The 21,010-nt window shown below is 36.5% G+C and overlaps 1 protein-coding gene across 1 annotated transcript in view; it reads left to right on the forward strand.

Annotated features, from left to right (window-relative positions):
- Positions 1 to 21,010, forward strand: part of PPFIA2 (protein tyrosine phosphatase, receptor type, f polypeptide (PTPRF), interacting protein (liprin), alpha 2) — a gene marked incomplete at its 5' end in the record, with an annotated part of 70,878 nt that overhangs the window by 20,195 nt on the left and 29,673 nt on the right. Inside the window, 7 exon segments of the mRNA XM_008946498.1 lie at positions 8,760 to 8,843; positions 9,193 to 9,324; positions 10,255 to 10,317; positions 12,225 to 12,316; positions 14,431 to 14,566; positions 15,082 to 15,302; positions 18,101 to 18,338. Coding sequence (XP_008944746.1) covers positions 8,760 to 8,843; positions 9,193 to 9,324; positions 10,255 to 10,317; positions 12,225 to 12,316; positions 14,431 to 14,566; positions 15,082 to 15,302; positions 18,101 to 18,338 — 966 coding nt within the window.

Here is a 21,010-nt window from a genome sequence, read left to right on the forward strand (position 1 = left end):
AGGAAGAGAGGGAGGGGGAAGTCCCATTCCTATACTTAGTTCTTCCAGACATTTTCTTATACATCATGTATATGGAGCAATGATTATTTTCAATTCAGTAAGTTCTGTAAAATCTAATCTTAGTGGCAGCTGGGAGCATTTGTACAACACAAATAAAGAAAACTTGCAGTACGTAGTTATAAGGTTTGTTTTGAATTATTCTTTCTATCATATATTCATATATCTGCAAAGACAAATGTGAAGCCCTGAGAGAACTTCAAACTGTTTTTTCAAATGAATTTATTATATGGCAGCTTTCTTGCAGAAAAAATATAAGAGAAACACAAATTTTCGGTAATGTGTTTTTTTTGTGTTTGGCCTCTAAAACTTTCATGTGTGCATGTAGTTAATACTATAGCTCAGGTATTATCAGCTGCATAATAACATATAATAATATGTTTATTATTCGTCTCTTAAAATCAGCCAAATAAAGAAAAACTTCATTAAAGAGATTGTATTATATATCATTCTGATTTATCTAAGCTTTCATTTCTCTATTGCCAAGGAATGTTTCTAGCTATTTATGTGCCTAGCTATTTTTAAAGTTGATAGATTTTTTTTCAGTTTTCCTTTTTTTCAATTTATAGTGAAGCCTCAAGTGCTGAGCAGCTCAATAAAAAAGTCTGATTTTTAAGTAATTTAGTTAAGAAGTAGAGAGAGAGAAAGAGAGGCTTTTGGGGGAAATTCAGGTTGGGTTTTATATTTTATTTAGGCAATATCATTATTCAGTAATCAAGAGTTTGTGTTGTCTGCTTTAGGTTTGTATGAATGGGTGAGAATCTGAAAGAGAGACTGAAAATGGTGGGGAGAAAAAAGAAGGATCAGCAAAAAGAGAGCTACACTAAATACCAAACAAACATAATTTTACTTAAATAAAAGCTCAGGTGCACATAAGAGCAATCCCTTGGCATTTTAACAATTAAAATTGTTTTTCCAGTTTCTTCTGATTCAACAAATAATCATGTGTTCTAATGCCCTCAGTAGTTTTAAAATATTGTTTTCTATTTTAAGAGGATTTTTCGTGAATAATTTCTCCAGCAATTAGGCACCAGTAAGTATTTTGCAGTCTCAAGCATGTCTTCTCTTGCAACTGCATTTTTCCTTGAACATCTATTAATGACAAATATTGTAAGAAGAAATCCCATTTCAACCATGCAGAGCTCTCAGGGACTTCCATGAGATACTTTTGTTATCGTGACCATAAAGCTGCAGTATGCATCTCCGTTTGTCTTCTTACATTATTTCATGGGATGTGGTTAAAGAGTTGTGAACAGAGCTGACGCTCCACCCCATTTCACTTTGATGTATTTTATCAAAGTTTTTGCCAGGTGGGAAACTAAGAAGTATATTAGAATGTAATGCCAGTTCTGTTCATTTCTCTGTGATTACATGAAAAACTGAGGAACTTTATTTTATTTAAAATTGTGTCTTCTTGGAATACATGGCATGAAGAAGGTCAGAATTTGGCCAATAGGGCAAATAACCCTGTGTTTTCTGTACCTTGTATACAGCGTCTTTGCAAACTGTAGAGCTTCTTGAAGTGCTGGTTTGACAGCTCTGAAGTTTAGAGACCAGTATGGTTTGTGGATCACATACGTGAATCTTGGAACCAAGGGTGACACTGTAGACACTACATCTTACTTAGGGATATTTAAGTATTAGCTAGCTGGTATATTGTTACCACACTAGCTATTCAATGAGTAGCTTAATTAATTTTACCTTTGTTGAGCTGTGTACCAGTATACACGTTGTCAGTAGGAGTCAAATTAGCTGGCTTCAGACTACCTTAATTCTGCCTACCTAAGCAGTGGTCACTGCATGTCTGTGAATACTAAGTGAAAAATGAGCCCCCTGAATCATCCAGCCTTTCTGCACCACAAAAAAAAAATTCAAAACTGTTTCTCCTTCCTTTAGTTAAAGCGACTTCTCTGAGATTAATGGGGTTGCAATCATATGAAGGAGGTGAGTTAAGCCTAATAAGTTTTACGTATATTTTTAAAGGAAAGAAGTATGAGATAACTGGAAACCAAAGTCGCTTCACTGTGGGTAAAATGTAAGATCAGTTATTGACATGTGAATATAAACCAGAACAAACATGTTCTGGATTTGTATGTGATTTTTTTTTTCCCCTTCCCCTACCCCCATCAAGTTTAAGGTACGCATGTTACAATTCTTTTCAATTTCTTATGCCTTTCTTCATAATAAATCTGGCTTGTGATTCAGCAAAAGAAGGATGTAGAGTGAGATCCTTCTATGGTGTCAGTTCTTAAAACAAGTTGTTTTTCTTTTTTTTATGTATATATGGGCTAGTGAATGTCTTTTGCTACTTTTCCATGCCCAAACTAGTTCATAAGGAGTGAACTTCCAAAAGTTTGGACTATACAGTGAACTCAGATAAGTACCCATAAATTTACCTGAATCATTTGAACTTTTCTTTGGCTTTGTTTTCACTGTGTTCTGCCCATTGGGTGAGCGACTGGAGGGTTAGTCAGTCTGTGGCAGACTAACCTGGAACAGCATGATCCCATGTCCTGTGCTGTCCTGCCTGGCCATTGCACTGGTATTTGTCTGGTCATGACAAGTAGCACAGCTCCCAGCATGTATCCCAAGATTTATATTGCCATGACTCATTGAGCCACCTTGTACTCTCTCTCACAGTATTGGTCTGTTTGCCTGCCTGGGAGAAGAGGCAGTTGTGGTAGAAAGAACCTCCCTCCAATACTAACAAAACCTTTCTCTATCCTGTAAGATGTTTATTTTCCCCAGAAGGGACAGGCATTGGAGCATCCAGAACCTTCAGATGGTTAGTCTGTCAAACACAGTTTCTCCTTGTATGTCTTCAAGGAGGCATCTAGTGGAGACAACCAGCATCCACCTACTTCTGTTCACTCCCACTAGTAGTCACTCTCCCCCTCAGGTGCTTGCGCAACGGAGGTACCATGTCACTGCTCTGATCACAAGACAGTGGTCAGCACTTTGTTCCATCATTTCTGTATGCAGGTGACCAGAATTACCAAATGTGCTTCTTAGCTGCATTAGAGAAGCACTGAGATGGAGAAGAGGAAACCGTAATCATAATAAATCACATTTAGTGTAATAACACCTTCAGTTTATTTCAAAAATGATTAAAAATTACTTGAAAGTTGGAGGCAAGTGGGACACAATGCTTGTTTTGTGACAATGTGGGGATCTGGCTTGCATTAAGCAGGGAAGAAGTTGCAAGAAAGTGAAAGAAGCTGGTTTGCAGTGGAGAGGATGTGAAGGGAGGTAAGATGTTCTCCTGCAACAAGTTGATGTGGTTGAGACAGAAACCTCTCTGAGAACAAGGGAGAGAGAGAAGATAATGTGTTAGCTGGAGAAGGAAGTTGATAAATCTTCTCAGGGGAGATAAAAAAAAAAAAGAAAAAAAAATTGAAAATTTTCTGTGGGGAGGGAAGCCTAAAAAAATTCCACTTTTACAACATGTTACTGTCTTCTCAAACCACCCCACTTCTTGTGCTTCCCTTTCCACAGAAGATTTTGTCCTGATAGGAGGAAGAAATGAAAGAAGAAAGTTTGACAGAGCTAAATGGAAGGACATGCATGGTAAAACTACAAGGTGTAGAAGATAGTGGGAAAATGAAGGAGGGGTGAGAGTATGTGGATATGTAGCAACTGAAATGTTTGGTTTCAGAAAAGGGGGTGACTTAAGCCAGCGTTTTTTGTCAGATTTGTAATGGGTTAGAAGTGAGCATGTGAACAAGTAGCTGATAACTTTGTTAGCTGTTAGTCACCATGATCCCCTATTTTCGCCTTTAATTGCATAGCTCAATGCAATAATGGGTTCCTTCTTCTTGAATAACTCAAGAAGATAGCCAAGGAATGTGTGCCATAAGAAGCCAGCAGAAATTCTGGAGACAGAAGGTATTCAAAAGTCAAAAATCTCAAAGCTGTGAAAATTGGCTTGCACCATTAGAAAAGTTCAGATTTCTTCCTGCAGCTCAGCATGAGGAAGAAACATACTACCTGTATTGTACAGGTACTTTCTGCATCTGAAATTGGACTTTATTTTTCATTAAGATGCAAAGACTTAGAAAATGTGCAGAGCCAACAGTAACAGATGATGTGAAAGCAACATTTTTTTTTTGTGGGTGCATTAACAGCAGTAGCAGCAGCAGAGTTTTAACAGGGTTAGAGAGCAATAATACAAGCTACTTCAGTATTCCCTCAAAGCAAAGTTTGTCTGTTACTGGCTTATACTGGCTATTTCTTTGCTATTTTGTACTGTAGAGCATGCAAAGTGAGCATTAAGGTTCATGCTGATATCTCTTAGGAGTCAGACATTGGTTGGTTTTGTCCATATATTTTTAATCCAGTCTAAGATGCACAGTTTCACAAACCTATTTATAACTGAATGTGCTGACTAAATGCTTTAAATGCTAGTTGCTGAACACCACACCATGTGTATTACTAATCCTTCTGTGCAGAGTACTCATGAACAGGAATGCAAGTTATATATTAAAAAGAATGTAGGGTAAGGTCTGCCAAGCAAGCAATCACTTTAGTAGTCCCCCTTTAAAAAGTTTTTAATTCAATTAATTCTTAGCCAAGCAAGTCGGAAGAAATCCAACTTCTGATTATGAGCCTCAGAGTCCAGAGTTGTCCCTTCTGTCTGTGTCAGCATGTATCTGAAATTCTGCTACAGGAACATGACTTGCACTGGTGTCTCAGCCTCTACCTTGTGCCTCAAACCACAAGGCAGAGGTGGAGACATTCAGTATTCTTATGGCAGGTTCCCAAAGTGTCACAAAGAGCCTATTCCAGTGGGAATGTCTTGGGAATGATGAACACACATGGACAACAAAAAAGTGTAACAACCACAGGCATGTCAATCCTAACAGTATGGCCTGAGGAGGTCTGTGGAGGTGGCATTTACAAATCCCTTAGGGAATAGCTGACTTGCTGTTTGTCTGGAATGGTCTCTTTAAGACCTTGATTGGGGAATTCCTCAGCATAAAGGGCAATGAGAGGCTTTGAAACCCTCATTCTGGGAGTTATGTTCCAGCTAGGAGATGGAGGGGTTGCTCTTTCCTTCTGCACCTCTTTACAAGTGGGTTTCTGCAAGTGAGAGAAAAAATGGAATATGCATGTGTGCTTCTGTCTCCCTGGCCCTTACAGAAGGCACCCTTTTGATTCATGTCCCTGCTGCAGAAGCTGCTCATGCATTTGGCATGTAATAACCAGTGGTTAAAATCCCTAAATAGCATGGGAGCCTAAGGTAGTAACTGAGGCTGTGCACCTGTGTTTGTTCTCTGCCAGACAAGTAGTCAAAGCTAATTATTTCATGTCTCAGTTATAAAATAATTTGGTTCTCTTAGAGTAATACAGAATAATGCTTTAGGAACAAACAAGTGAAATGCACTTAGACAAAGGAAACATGAAATATTCAAATACATTTTAAGCGTTTATGGTGTTTGTTTTTATTCTAAGGCATAGTGAATTTTAATTCATTGTAAAGTCTCTTTATCTTGCCAAAGACATGTGCAGGGAGATCAATGTGAAGATCAGCTCTATTTCTTTTATGCTGGAAAGGGATATGCAGGTACTCTGAGCCACATCGAGGAAGATGTTTTCAACATCTGTACCTATCAACATGTTAATATTCTTAGTGAAAGAACTGAAAACTATCGTGAAAAAAAATTTATGTATATCTTAAACATATACCTCACTGAATTATTATAGCAGCAGGAAGTTACGAAATAAAAGGATTAGATAGCTGTAAGAATCTTAAAAGAACATCACCTTTCAACAAGGTTTCCTATATGAAATCTTAGATAACGTATGTAATTCTGAGAGTAATTTTATTCCTTCTCTTCCAAACAATAGTTAGGCCTAATACCACTATTATTTTATGCATTTTAAAGACTGCTGAGGAATAAGGCATGGTTTGGACTGATAATCTATTTTTTCATTTGAAAAATAAATGTAAATGATGTAGCTAGCTAGCCTGGCTTCTGAAGGGCAGGTTATGACAGACAGCACCATGTTTCAGAAGACTTAAATAGATTCCCTTTGAACCTAGAAGCATTATTTTGATTATCTTCACATTATGCATTAACCTGCAATTAAATGTATACAAGCAGTGAAGATTAAGTAACTTGCTTTTAAAGTTTGCCATCAGCTGATGAAGCCACTTAGTAGTTTAATATTGTAGGATGATACCTCCAATGGGTTATATGTCTCCCTCAATGAAAATGGTTTGAAAAGAGGTAGAATTATCTAAGCCTTCTCCATCATCAGCTTAGTTCTCTGACAATTTCAAATCTCCTAACGCTTGGAGATGCATTAAGGGAAGGCCCTGAACCAATAGTACATCCAGGACCCAAAAAGGGGAAGTCTGTCTTCCACAGAATAGGATAAAGCTTTGTCACTTCATGGGAGGGATAGCATGATCTGGTTTTCTGCAATCACAGGGACTTAACATTTTCAATGCTATCTTTTTATATATCCAATTGGAAGAGGAAGCAGTGCATTAGCACTTGTGTGCTGAAACAAAATAATGTGTAAAATTAGAAGATGAGATAAAATCATAGAGGGATTGTGACAGGGCCAAGTCATATTAACTAGAAAAAATAGTTTTAGATGATGAATAAGTTCAAACACACCACATCTGCTTCATGATCAAAAACAATAACTTCACTTGTTACATGAGCTTATTTAGAAAGTATACAGACTTTCCCTTAAATTTTGCAAGAATCTGAGGGTTTTGCATATACTTAGTCTGAAAAGAATGGTAGTGATCTTCAAAGTTAAACATTATTCTCGTCTCTACACAAATCAGGACTCTCATATGAATGCTTATCAAAAGCTGCGGTTCATATTTATAAATCTCTAAATCACAGGCTTGTTTTCTGTCTGAGTGTTTGATTCTGATAATACTACTGAGTTTAAGTTATGGGTAATTATAAGTTACGATCTACATCTGGAATTACGCTGGAATCTTTTCCTCATTACTCTGAGAATTCATCTGTAGACAACAATATGAAAAACAATCTTACTAAAAAAAGGTAGTTGTAAAATTAGCATTTATTGTAGATATGAAAGTTTGCTCATCTGAAGATGGAGTTTAGGATCTCTTTTTGAGAGAGGGTGAATCTGACAGAGTGTAATAGCATTTGACAGGCATGAGCTCACAACTCAAATTCATCAGTAGCTCTGTCTATACGCCTTATGCACATTGCTGTTTCCATAGCAACAAATTCAATATAACATTTACCTTTCTTTAAGGACTTTTTTTTCCATTTTGCATGATAACATAGACTTGTTTGATATGACAATAACATGAATATTCGTATTTTGCAACAAATGACCTAATTATGGTCAACTTCTGTCAGAAACAGTAATGAATCTTCAGATGGATTACCATTTACATACTCTGTAATGACTTTTCATTCCTATTAATGAATTTTTATTTATAGGTTCTTTTATCTGATGACCTTGATCTTCCAAAGAGATCCATCAGGGTGGATCCTTTCAAAGGGATGAAAACAAAATTGTTTATTTGGATGAAAGGGCTTATGTAGTGTATTCTAAAATGGAATACTAAAGCTTGAGCCTTGTCTCTTTTGATGGTCTTTCTGTTTTATAGAAACTAGGGAATGTACCATAACATTGCACAGTTCTGTAACTGTCTGATCCATTAATTTAGTATTTATGCATTGTTTTCATTCCTAGAAAATGATAGAAGAATTATAAAGGACTTTCTGACATTGGCCTCACAGAGGCCTGTTCTGGTGTTTAGTTTGCCATAACTAAACAAAAACAAAAAAAAAAAAAAAGGAAAAAAAAAAAAAAAAAAACAAAAAAAACAAAAAAAAAAAAAAAAAAAAACAACCCACAAACAAAACCCACACACTTTAGATTAGACAGTATTGCTTTGAATCCACTCTGTAGTAATATGCCATCAGCCAGCCATCACTAACCTTGAACCTCCATGTGTAGGTTGATAGCTTTTTTTAGCATTCCATCCTTTTCAGTTTCTCCACATCAACTGCATCATATTCACCAAGTATCAGTGTAGTTTATTCCATGTAAAAAATCTGTCAGTTAAAAGTATTAAATCTTCAGTCACACTTTTCTTTTAAGCATTCTGTGCTGTGTTCTGTTCAGTGTCAGTGTCTTTAGTTCTGATTTTTCAATTTTGTCCCTCTCCTTTTCCTTGACTTGTTAGTCTGATCCAACCTCTTCTACCTCATCTGATGATTATCAATATGTTATGGAAGCTAAACTACAAGAAATGATCTCCATACGTAGGAAGGTAGTCCTACTGGACTTTACTTTCTATTGCTAAATAGAATCCATATGATTTTTTTTTCTTTAACTTTCTTTAATTTTATTTTTTTTTATTGATAATCAACCATCGTGCAGTTCAGTGCTTCAGGAGCTTACAATTTTACGATGGCAGGTTTGTGTTCAAACCATGCACAGTCTGCATGTTACATTTGGCTGATTTCATTGCTCATAAATAAATCCAATGTTTTGCTGATGCTTGGATGTAACAGGCCTTTGTAGCTGACACATTTCAAGCAATGCTGTTCAGCTGCCTGTTTAAATAAAGTTTATTTTCGGAAAACTAAGTTTGCAGTTAGTAGTAGCTTGCTTTATGTTTTGTTTAAACTTTACTGAGATAAAAACTTATAAAGCCACTTAAATTACAGAAAGAGTCTTTCTGTTTTTTACAGGCAGAAGAAAGACATGGAAACATTGAGGAACGTATGAGACACTTAGAAGCTCAACTTGAAGAGAAGAATCAGGAACTTCAAAGAGTATGTGTATTGCAGACAACTTCTGTGCACTTTTCTTCTTTTAATTTGTCAGTATAGTGCCACATTATGCACTCCAGCACACAAATTTGTCTATTGGTAAATGGTATGTTGTTTATAGCAGTGATAACAGCATCTCCCCACTTGACTTAACTATACGAGTTTACATCTAGTTGCAGCATTCAAAAGACACTGTTGTTATAAAAACGGATGTGCATTAATCAGTAACTGTAATTACATTTCCTGTGGAATTTCTTTAGATGGCTACAGTGAGCGTAATATTTTTATTATATGAGTCTGTACTGGTTAATTTTAGACCCTATCAAACTGTCTCTTCTGTTCTACATTAAAGGCAAGGCAAAGAGAAAAAATGAATGAGGAGCACAACAAAAGACTATCTGATACTGTTGACAGACTTCTGACAGAATCCAATGAGCGGCTGCAGCTGCACTTAAAAGAGAGAATGGCAGCACTTGAAGAAAAGGTACATTGCAAAGAGTAGTATAATATTCAGCTTAATAAAGATTCTCCTGTATGAAATGTTCTACTTTTATCAGGATGGAGGCATCATGCTCATTTTGTATTACCAAATATTACCACAAATATTGCTCTACTTGCATATTGAACTCTTAATTCAAGGATCCACTCAAGCATCTTTCCAGAACTATTGTGAACTGGATGTGCTTGATATTATAAGTCCTTGTTTCATCAGCTCTGAAGAGCTTGTAAAGGACCCGTGCACGACAGAGTATGAGGCAGTGAAAGTGGACACGAACTGAAGAATGGGCACATTTCAGATGTGCTGTCACTCCTGTATTTTAACCTGCTGATTTTACCTCACTTTCTCTGGGAAGAGTGGAATGCTGTCACCACAGGAGAAGGAGCATCTACCCTTAGATGGGGAATGTTATTTACAGGTTTTTCATTATGTGAGACACAGTGGGCCTGCAAAATTCAAATCCCATGAACTTTATATTCACCCTCCTTAATCCCATCTTCTTCTACTTATTCACCTTCCGTTTGATCTGAGGAGTATCTCAGTGTCTTTCAGAAGGATATTTCAGAATATCCTCTCAGAGGATATACTTCTGGTTTATATCACTGAAACAAAATGTTGTATGAAGCAAAAAATAGACCCGCCAAAAGAAGAACCTGGGAGGAATAGTTGTGTAAGAGTGTGACAGTTGATCCATTCAAGAAAGATGCAAAGTTTGGGCTGTTCTTGAAAAAACATGGGCCTACATGTTTGGATTAATTCCAGTCTTTAAAATTTAATATATACTTAAACTGAACCATTAAAGGATTTTAATTTTGAAGTCCAGTGAATCTGAATTTTGCTAACTTGTACATGAAGGCTACATGTCTATGATGATATATTATTTTTAACATATCTCTAATTCTTTTACATTTCTAGAATGTTTTGATTCAAGAATCTGAAAGCTTCAGGAAAAACCTGGAAGAGTCTCTACATGACAAGGTACTATAAAATACTGTGATTTTTGTCTGGCTTTATTAGAGATTATAGGTTTATTAATTGGAAATATATATATGGCATATTAATTGTCTAACTAGCATGTAAAATTTTCCTGGCATCCATGATAATTCTTTTAATCACCCAGATGCTTTAACTTGCCTTTGAGGGTCTCTAACAATTGTTCTAAGCTAAGTTCATGGTCGAGAGCCTAGCCTCAGGAGGTCAGTACTAAAATTCATATTGATTTCACTGCCTCTGGAATTTTTATTCTATCAGTTTTAATTCTGAAAAAAGCCTTGTTTAACAAGGATGTATGTACAACTGGTTACACTTTCATAGTGAAGAATGTAATTGCTTGATTTGATGCAATTCTTCTTAACAGGTGCATTGACATTATGCTAAATATAGCTGAAAGTGGCCTTTCTTAGTTCATTTCAAATTAACCCCTAATACTGTTTAATGAATCAGTCAAAGTAATTATAAATACTTTTTCCAAACCCAAATGTTAGGATTTTGTTTTGCAGTTATACTTGCCTTGAGCACAGTACGATACAGAAATGTATCTGCATTCAGATTCACAGCAGTGTTTTTGTAGTGTATCAAATCCATTTAAAAGTGATTTTATAGAATTTAAAAAACATAGCTCCATTTGATACTGATATAATTGTATCATATGACATTCAGATTAAGAACTTTGAGAAGAATAACAAAAGAAGTATCTGTTCAAATAAATTGTTATTTTCATTACCTTCGGATAGTCCTGTAAAAAGACACTGAGATTAAAGTCCCAGAAAAGAGCTTGTAGTGCATTTTAAATAAATACAATTTCTGTGCGGTACCACCAGAATGAAGGTGATTCATGTCGCAAAATCAGGATCATACTTCACCATCAAGTCAGATAACACAAAGGACATTTCTAAACCTGTGTCAGAAAAAGTTTCTATCATTTTGCTACCAGGGAATCTAAAACTGAATTATGGGTATCAGTCCTGTCTGTATAAATAAGGTGCTTTTCCAATGTTATCTCCAACATAAATTTATTATTTTAATAGTGTTAGAGTGGAAGTGAATACAGTGGCTAATTCTTTTACAGACAGCTTTCTGGCTTGGATGTACATGTCAACCATTGACACAGAGTGAAAAATATGGTATAAAAATATAAATTTATATGGAAATAATTTTTGCAAAGATATTTTGATTTATTGTATTTATTGATTTTTGCTTAAGGGTGGGAAGCAAAATAAACAGAACACCTCCATTACTGCTCTGGGCAATTGGAGATGATTTCTCTTTACACACAACTACATACATCTGCTTGCAGAGCTTCTGAGTTCCCTATTTGAAGGGTTTATGTGTTCCACTTTGATGAAGAAACTGATTAAACGATTTTGCATTGATGTATATGACAACAGATATTAATAATTTTTAAATAACTAGCAAATGATACAAGTAAAGTGACCATCAAGTCATCTCAGCTATGCTATTCAACCAAGAAAGTGTAATAATACCATATCAAGAGTTCCTGAATTTGGTATTACTTAAGTGCAGATCCTTTTCATTCCTAATGTTTTGGTATACTAAAAGTTTTAAACTCTAGGAACAGCAGTGTTAAGTATTCATCCCATGTTCTTTTTTAATTTGTTTTAAAATTCTTTGATTTCATTTTATTAGGAGATTATAATTATTTGTACAATTTGAGGACAGTGTTGTTTTTGCAAGTAGTTGCTGTCAATAGTCTTTTTGTTAGTTGGTTCCAAAAATCCAGGTTTTGTGGCAAGCTGTCATTTTTCACCAGCAGCACCTCATACTGGAGAATAGCTTGTTCTGCTTTACCAGAACAATATCTGACAAAGCATGAGCAAATGTATTTTGTATCATAAGTAACTATATCTTACTATTCTTATTTCCAGGAAAGACTTGCTGAAGAAATTGAGAAACTGAGATCTGAACTTGATCAAATGAAATTGAGGGCTGGTTCTTTAATTGAACCCACCTTGTCAAGGTAATATTTTATAACAAAAGTTTCCTCACTTTGGGTTGAAATAAAACATAAATGTGTTAAGTCTTTACAACAGGGATGTGTTAAGATCATGCATAAAAATAGTAATGTATTTCTTTAAAAATATAAAGTCTGTGAAATTATTATTACTCTTGCTTTTCACTTTTTTCATAGGTAAGCAGGGCCTTATAGCAGGGAGTATACACTGAAATTAAAGAAATTCTTAAATTCGAGGCCAAGTGTGTGAGGTTCAACAAGGCCAAGGTCTGGGACCTGCACATGGCCCACAACAACCCCAGGCAGCGCTACAGGCTTGGGGAAGAGTAGCTGGAAAGATGCCTGGCAGCAAGGCACCTGAGGATACTGATTGTCAGCCAACTAAATATGAGCCAGCAGTGTGCCCAGGTGGCCAAGAAGGCCAATGGCATCCTGGTTTGTATCAGAAACAGTGTGCCCAGCAGGACTAAGGAAGTCAGAGCAGAGATGCTTTTGGAGCTGCCATGCTTGGTGAAGAGCAGCCTTTCTTGCTGGGTAGATGAGTATTGTTAGCTTGTGCTCTGTAAGTAAGAGCTGGATGACACCTTGCCAAAGGGCTGTTTGAGCTTCATAAGCTGTCTAAAAGATCTGGGAATTCAGCAGGTTCCCCTAAAACAGTATACTTCCGCTTCCATGACCTCGCCCTGTAGAGGTACCAGCCCTCTTAGGAACAGGGAGCTTTCAGCATAAATTGCTCATTGTTCTTAGGCCATATTCAGTTCTGTATTTGCAGGAGTTTGTTCTTTCAGCAGACTAATGAAGCTGGTCAGCAGAGAAATACCTGTTTCCAGAGACTCGAACCTGGTCTGTCTCTTTTTTCCTACCAACTTGCTGAATAAATGTCAAGTATTACTAATTATCTGAGCAAATTTCTGTTACAGCAAATACTATATACAGAAAATAAAAAACAGTTACTACCCTAAAGGATTTACTCTGTAACAGATGAGAGATATATGGACAACACAAATGTACAAAAACCCCAAAAGATTATTGTCTAGTGCTGTATATGGCCCAGGACATTTGTAGCCCAACTGTTGTCCAGTTTTCTTATGAGTATAATGACAAAAGTGAGTTTTAGAGAACTTTTTGAAAGGTAGAATCATAATTTTTCTAACATTATGGAAGTTTTGGGCATGACAGGAAGCATGCCTAAGAGAAGGTAAACTGATGGTTGTTCAGAAAAGGACATTTACGACAACAGCATGAGCCCTGATGTATGCTTTACCTGAAACCTAAGCTCTAAAACATTATTGTCACTATCTGTGACGTTTTAACATATCTGATTTGTTTACTATGGCACATACTCACATTTCAGGAATTCCATAACTGTTTTTAAAGTTGTTTTTTTTTTCTTCATGTGGTATTAATTTTTTATAAAATAAACTATATTAGCACTTGAAATCTTTCCATTACTGTTTTAGATTTGTCACAGTGCTTGCAATACCAGACAGTAATTACATTTCTTCATACCGTTCTGTCAAAGTAGCTTGTAGTAGAGGCTTTCATGTGTTTCCATGATCTTTTTGCATCTCCCATGTATCAGTAAACAGGAAACACAGTTGTAACATTTTATCTTTCACCTTTATTAAAGTAATGGTTGAAATTTGAGATGAATGCTTCAATCTTCCAGGTACAAGTATGTTTTAATTCAAATTAAATTCTTCTCAAAGAGAATCAGGGAACGTATATGTTCAGAAACAGACACAGAACTAGAGCTTATTTTTTCAAGAATAATGGAAGGAAAATATAGAGGATAGTACCTTCAGCAGCCAGTTCTTTTAATTATCCTGAAAGCCACTTGGTTTTCATGTTAAAGTTCCAGACAATAAATTTTACCATGCAAGACCTTCATTTTTAAAAATAAAAGGTTTAATTTGTTTGTTTTATTCCTTTGTTTTCATGTAATAGGATTTCAACTTTTCATTTTTCAGTTATATTTTGTGATGTGTTTTTGTCATTTATTGTATGATACATAATAATTTGTTTAAAAAGAGAAATTTGTGTTCCCAGACTAAAAGTCATTGAATTGCTGTTTTTACTACAGTTACTCTCTCAGTCTACTTATATGGCTCTTTTTATAGGCCCCACCTTGACACATCAGCAGAGCTGAGGTACTCTGTGGGTTCCCTGGTTGACAGCCAGTCTGACTATCGGTCAACGAAAGTGATAAGGAGACCTAGACGAGGCCGGATGGGAATACGCAGAGATGAACCAAAGGTCAATCCTCAATTTCTTCTCATATATTCCTTGACAAGAGAAAGTATTTCAGGCTGTCAGGCTTATAGTCTGTATTTTTCCAGAAACAAACAACAAAACAGACAAAATTTAGAAAAAACAAACAAACAAACAAACAAACACCAACCCACTAAACAAGAAAACACGACTCAAGTAGCAGGGTTTCTTTCTATACATGCTTAGTACTGTTTTACTAAAATGAAGACAGACAATGTTGAAGTTCAGACATCAGAGTTCAAGTATACTTGACTACCTGTCTTCTCTGGATATCTTTTTGTGTAAAATTTCCCAATAGTAATTTCACACACTATTTGAAATTATGTGAAAATACTTTACATCATTTGCAGTAGTATTGCAAGTGAGAAGTAGTACTGCATGGAGAATTCATCATTGAATAAGTATTCTTAAATGTTAGTTGCTTTCCTTTCCCATTTTATAGTTTAGCACTGCATTTTTTTTCCATGGAATAAGCCATATACATCCTAATTCCTGCTCAGGTAAAATCACTTGGAGATCATGAGTGGAATAGGACCCAGCCGATTGGTGTTTTGAGCAGTCATCCATTTGAAAGTGACACTGAAATGTCCGACATCGATGATGATGATAGAGAAACACTTTTCAGCTCCATGGACCTCCTGTCACCAAGCGGCCATTCCGATGCCCAGACTCTGGCCATGATGCTTCAGGAGCAGCTAGATGCAATCAATAAAGAAATCAGGTATGTAGCCTGAACCAGCTACAACTCACTTATGTTTACAGCTTCAGGCTTCCTTTAGTGCAAGAGTTCAGTTAAAATTCATAACAATTAGGAAAACACTTGTACATTTAAAGGATGGAAAATGTCTCTGCATTTTATAGGAGAGTATTGATTGTGTGAAGATAACAATGGCATCTTCATTTCCTAACCATAGCAATTTCTTTCAAAAAGTGTTCCAAGTGAAGAATTGCTGGCCAGTTGAAGAGAAATGCGTTAGAAAGGGCTAACACATGGCAGGTTTGACAGATCACTATTCAGAGTGCTCTTTTCAAGGTCTTTTTCACTGTTCTGCATGACTCCACTTCTTATGACTTACTATCAGAAATATTTTATTTCACTGCTCCCAATGCTTTCTTCTGGTAATTATTGCTGTGTTACATCTAATATAAGCCATGCTTTTACGACATGGTTTTGACTTTGTGGAGGCATAGAATGTGATTTTTCATGCTCTGGGTTGGGTTATAGCACTTGGAAATAGATGGTGAATGGAACATATCTTAATAATTTCTGTGCAAATTTAGTAGAGTGATAGAGAATCCAATGATATATGTTAATTAAGTGACTTCTATAAATGAAACCATAGTTTAGGCTTAAAGCATTCTTACATGTTTTTCAGGAAGGGTAGCTTTTTGAAAAAGTCTGTGAAAAACATCTTGTCATTAATGACTGTTTCTCTGAAAGGAGATGAAGGAAGTCCTACTAAATGTATTAGTGACTTTCTGGTAATACCACAGACAGAAAGACTGCTTAGAAATGGAATCAAAACCAGATTACCTTTGGCCAGATCTCAGTCCTTTCTCTGAGCCAGGTAACTTTAAAGGGAGAACTCTGTTGGCATATGCTGAATTTGGACAACTTTTCTGTTGGGGTTAAGACTTTTTGTCATAGATCTACATCTTTGCATTTTCATTACTCCCAGAATTTTTTTCATTCACATAGGATTGCACTGCTATTTTCTCAAACCTGTTATTTCACCTGTCAAGACAGAGTAAAAAATAAATTTTGTTGTTGGGAGAGTAAATCTCCTTAAAACAGTGTATGGAGAAGAGAAAACTTTATCCATACTTTCTGTTATTACAAAGAAGTCATCACTGTGACTAATTCAGGAAGTTGTAGATGCGGCAAATGTATTTGTTTTTAAAAATACTAGCATTTTGACAATTTAACAAGTAATTATGTAGTACAGTAAAAGATTTTCACAGGAAATTGTGCCTGCAGGTGACATAGAGGTACATTATTTGTGCCATGCTGAATCAGATCAGTGTTTTACTTAACATGGGATCTTAGGTGTTAGGTGTAGCTTTATCTCAAAAAGGAATTATGAACGTTTTTGTTAGAGGGCCACTGAGAGTACTTTATCTCCCCTACTGCTAAGCTTATACTGAAGTGTAGGCTTTCGTTACCATCACCATCATTATTAAAGAACCAGGTAACTAATTTTGTAAACATTTTTTTATAGATCTCAGGAAAAAATGGTTCTAAAAGGTATAGCCTTATAAACTGCACTGCACTTCACATTTCATTGGTTTGTTGGTTTTTTTCTTGATAAACACTATAAGGGTTTAAAAAATTATTGGAGATATCAAAAAGAAATTAAAACTCTATTTTGTGTTAGATTTGTTTTGTTGCACAAGATGATTCAGAATTTAGGTTACTGAAATTCCCTGCTTATGGCGGGGGGGTTGGAGTGGATGACCTTTGGAGGTCCCTTCCAGCCCAGACATTTTATGATTCTATGAAATGAAAAAACACTGTTGTGATTTCCTTCCAAAATATTATTTTCCTTTAAGTTGCTGCCATGCCTCATTTCAGAAAGACCTGTAGACATTCTATAGAAATTTTGAAATGGATTTTAGGGAAGATTTATCACAGCACAAGAATGTGTAGGTTACTATTTTCAACGTATTATAGTTTCATTTATTGTACTTGCTTCATTTCATTCAGAAAAGCCTGGTTCACAGTTTCAGCAAACCTTGTATTCTCTCATTTAACCTTGATCCTTCATGCTTTTTCCTCCACTTCACAAAAGAAGGATCCCTTTTAGCACAAGTTTATGGGTAAAGGGACCTCCAAACAGAAGCTTTACTTTAAACATATTTTACAATTCCAGGTGCAATTGCAATTAAAACCAGAACTGAAGAACACAGTAGAAGCATACTATTGAGGCTGTATGTGCCTAAGAAACATATTTGTTGCCAACAAGAGAGCTATTTAAATGAAATGCACTTAAAAACATAATGCTTTACAAACAGCTGACAATTTTTTCATCAGTTTGTAGGGATGAAATGGTAGAATTGTTCTGCTTGTTCTCTTGCTTTATTAATATGGATTATCTTAGCATTTCCCTTCTTAAAGGCCCAGTTTCAATTGCCTTTAAATGTGTGTTTGTGCTTTGGCAATAGAAAATCAGATGAAGACAACTTAAGATTGGAATTAGTTTTCTACAGTAAATCGGATTGTTAGCCCCCCTCCCCTATGCTGTCTCATTTGCAAAGGAACCAATCTTCCTGAAATGTCATATATCAAGTCTTGTTGGACAGATTCTTCAAACAGTTTTTGAGGATGGAGGAATTAAGAAAAAGAATTTTATATAATTCTGATGATTAAAAAATACCCTTTAGAAAATTATTTTGGAGTTGATCTATGATAGTCATCTTCGATTTCTTTTACATACAAATCTCATTTGAAAAGAACCTCTTTTTGGGTTTGCTTTTGGGGTATGCAGAGAGAAATCCAACCATGTTATTTTATTTAACAAGGTTAATCCAGGAAGAGAAAGAGTCGACAGAACTGCGTGCTGAAGAGATAGAGAACAGAGTGGCCAGCGTGAGTCTGGAAGGCTTGAATCTCGCCAGAGTCCACCAAGGCACATCCATTACTGGCTCGGTGACGGCATCATCACTTGCAAGCTCATCGCCTCCCAGTGGACACTCGACTCCTAAACTCACCCCTCGCAGTCCAGCCAGGGAGATGGACAGAATGGGGGTTATGACACTGGTAAGAAATCTTGTGATCCCAAGTTTAGGTGGGATATTTCTAGTATTAAATACTTCATCTTTTCACTCTGTGAATGGCTGATCTCTCTAATTCTTCATTCACCTCTTCATCATATATACAGGTAGCAAAATCCCTATAATTTGGGTGGGTTTGGGTTTTGCTATTATGTATTTGAGCATTGCAGGAATCACCAGGGATGTAATTACCTGAGGATCAAGGGCCTCCAGCATACAGGCAGCATGGGATCACTGATCACTGGAATTACTGTAATCAGTTTATATGTAAAAATTTATACTAATGAAAAACTCGGAAGTGATAGTTATTACACAGTAGTCTGTGGGACTATTGCTGAGTTTAAACCACCAGGAAATGTCTAGAAGATATTAAAGCCTTCTACTGCTTCATATATGTGATCATTTGGATATATGTCTGTATTTGGTATATTCTTTACACTTGAAGCATTCTGTATGTATTCTTTGTGACAGTATATCAAGCACTTGAAATAAGGGCTTTGTTTTCCAATAATTAATTTATCTACTATATTTCAATTTTACAAGCAGCACAGATAGATAGATAGATAGATTCCAAGCCATCAAATTATCATGCAAAGTATTTGTAATACTGCACCTGTGAGGACATATTCTGAAATGTCTGGTTTGATTTGAAACAAAAATTAATTCTGGTCCTAGACAAAAAGAAACAGTGCAAAAGTCAGTTAACTGAAGGTAGTATGTGTCCACGTATTTGAGATGTACAAGTCTGATATGCTAAATATGATAAAAGTGCAGATACAGGATTTGGTATTCAGTGTGGGCTACAAACCAGTTTGAAGCCTGGGTGATTCCATCCTTTAATCACTAGGAAAGAATCAAATCAGCCCATTCTGCTGATCTCTATATACAGAGAGGAGAATAGGATATGTGTAACCCCATTTTTTTATTTGCTATTTCTCTGGTAACCATAATGTCATCATGTCCCATTGTGGTACTTTCATGGGAAGCAGCAGCACTGGTTCCCTTCAAAGCCTCTCAGAAGAGGGAAAGTGAGCTTTGATCTCAATCAGAAAGTTGAAATTTACTCTCCTAGCTGAGAAGATTAGTAAAAACATCTGGGAGTGGAGCCTGCCGGTTCATTCTGCTCAGCTGGGAGCAGAGACTTTTGTCTACCATCATCTAGCTGAGTACTCCCTTTTCCTGGGAACAGATAACTGCTTGTATCCACCTGTCCCCCTCCCAGTATAGGATGGGGTTTGTTGCCTTCTTGGGAATGAAGATAGCAGAAAGGAGATCAGGGCTGGCAGGTGTGGCAGGCTGCAGCACTGATTCCTTGCTGTTCCTTTCCAACTGCTGAACAGCAGAAATGAAAATGTTGGTGGTGCAGAGTGTGGTGGAGGAGGTGGGTGCGCAGGCTGCCACAGTGCCACCGATTTGAGCAAAGCCCCACTTTCCCAAATAGGCTGTTTGGCTCCATGTCACCAGCCATTTAATCTAAGCAACCGGACTACAGGTAAATAGCAATGGCTAAACTGACCTTCCAGCAGACACCTGCACTGCCTGGTTGCCTTGATTTAGATGCAGTAGCTTTGGGTCAGTAGGTTCGTCGGGTTCAAATGCAAAATGACAGCATAGCCTCTGCAGTTCAGATGGCCATGGCCTCACTGGCATCCAGTTCTAGCTGTGCTAAAGCTCAGATGGATAAATTGCAGTTGAAATCTCAAGGTATCATAGGCTCCAGAAGTAGCACCTTGTTACATGTTCAGCAGCACAGCAAACAACTTTGCTCACCCTCAACCACTTCAGGTCAGTTCTGCCCTGCACTGTTTCAGCAGCAGTTCGGTGCTGAACATCTCCTCCTTACTGGTTGGGGGCAGACACAACAGGCTTTCAGACAGCCTCTAAATGGAAGCCCTGAGTTAGGAAGTGTTCTGTAGAGGTCTGGTTTCTAGAGTTGAGATTGCCAAATGATCCTGTAGAGTTTGGTTGGAGAGGCAGTACTGCATGAGTTTCCACAGCCCAGGTCCCTGCAGTAAATAAATTCTGCAGAGTATCTTCAGCTTTCCTTGAAAGAATGAGACGTCTACCAAAAACAAAAAAATAGAAAGCAAGAAAGGAAGGTTGAATAAGACAAATTTGAGAGGCCTTCTGCTGGCAAATATTGCTGCAGTACAGAAGATGAGTGAATTTGTATCCATTGACTGAAAATGCCAGTCATTTTGATGTGGAATAGCTGATGAGAAAGATGCCTTTTTCAGACATGGTATTTGTTGATGATATTTTGTGTTTATACTTGGTGAAGCACCAATACATTTTTTTTAACTTTAGATAAAACTGAAAAAAAAAAGAAAGAAAGAGAAAAAAAAAAAAGTCTGCGTTGGAGGTAGTGGAAGGATTCTTATATGAAAGATCCAAAACTGAAAAGTGCAGCTGTAAGCTTGCAATGTCCTATTCTTTGCTACACTTATGAAAATGAAAAAGATTGTAATTCTAGAAAAAACAACTGCTTTCCCAGAAAGGCGTATTTGTCAAGGGTTATCTTATGTTGCGACACCAAGTATGTAATTAGTATATAATATGCATAGCACTGAATTAATGAAATCTCTGCTTCCCAGTTCTGAATGTGAGAAGGAATGTGTTGCGCTTTGTTTGGCTTGTGTAAGATTTATTAACAATTCT

This window comes from Merops nubicus, unplaced genomic scaffold (assembly GCF_000691845.1).
Source record: "Merops nubicus isolate BGI_N331 unplaced genomic scaffold, ASM69184v1 scaffold15998, whole genome shotgun sequence".
NCBI lineage: Eukaryota > Metazoa > Chordata > Aves > Coraciiformes > Meropidae > Merops > Merops nubicus.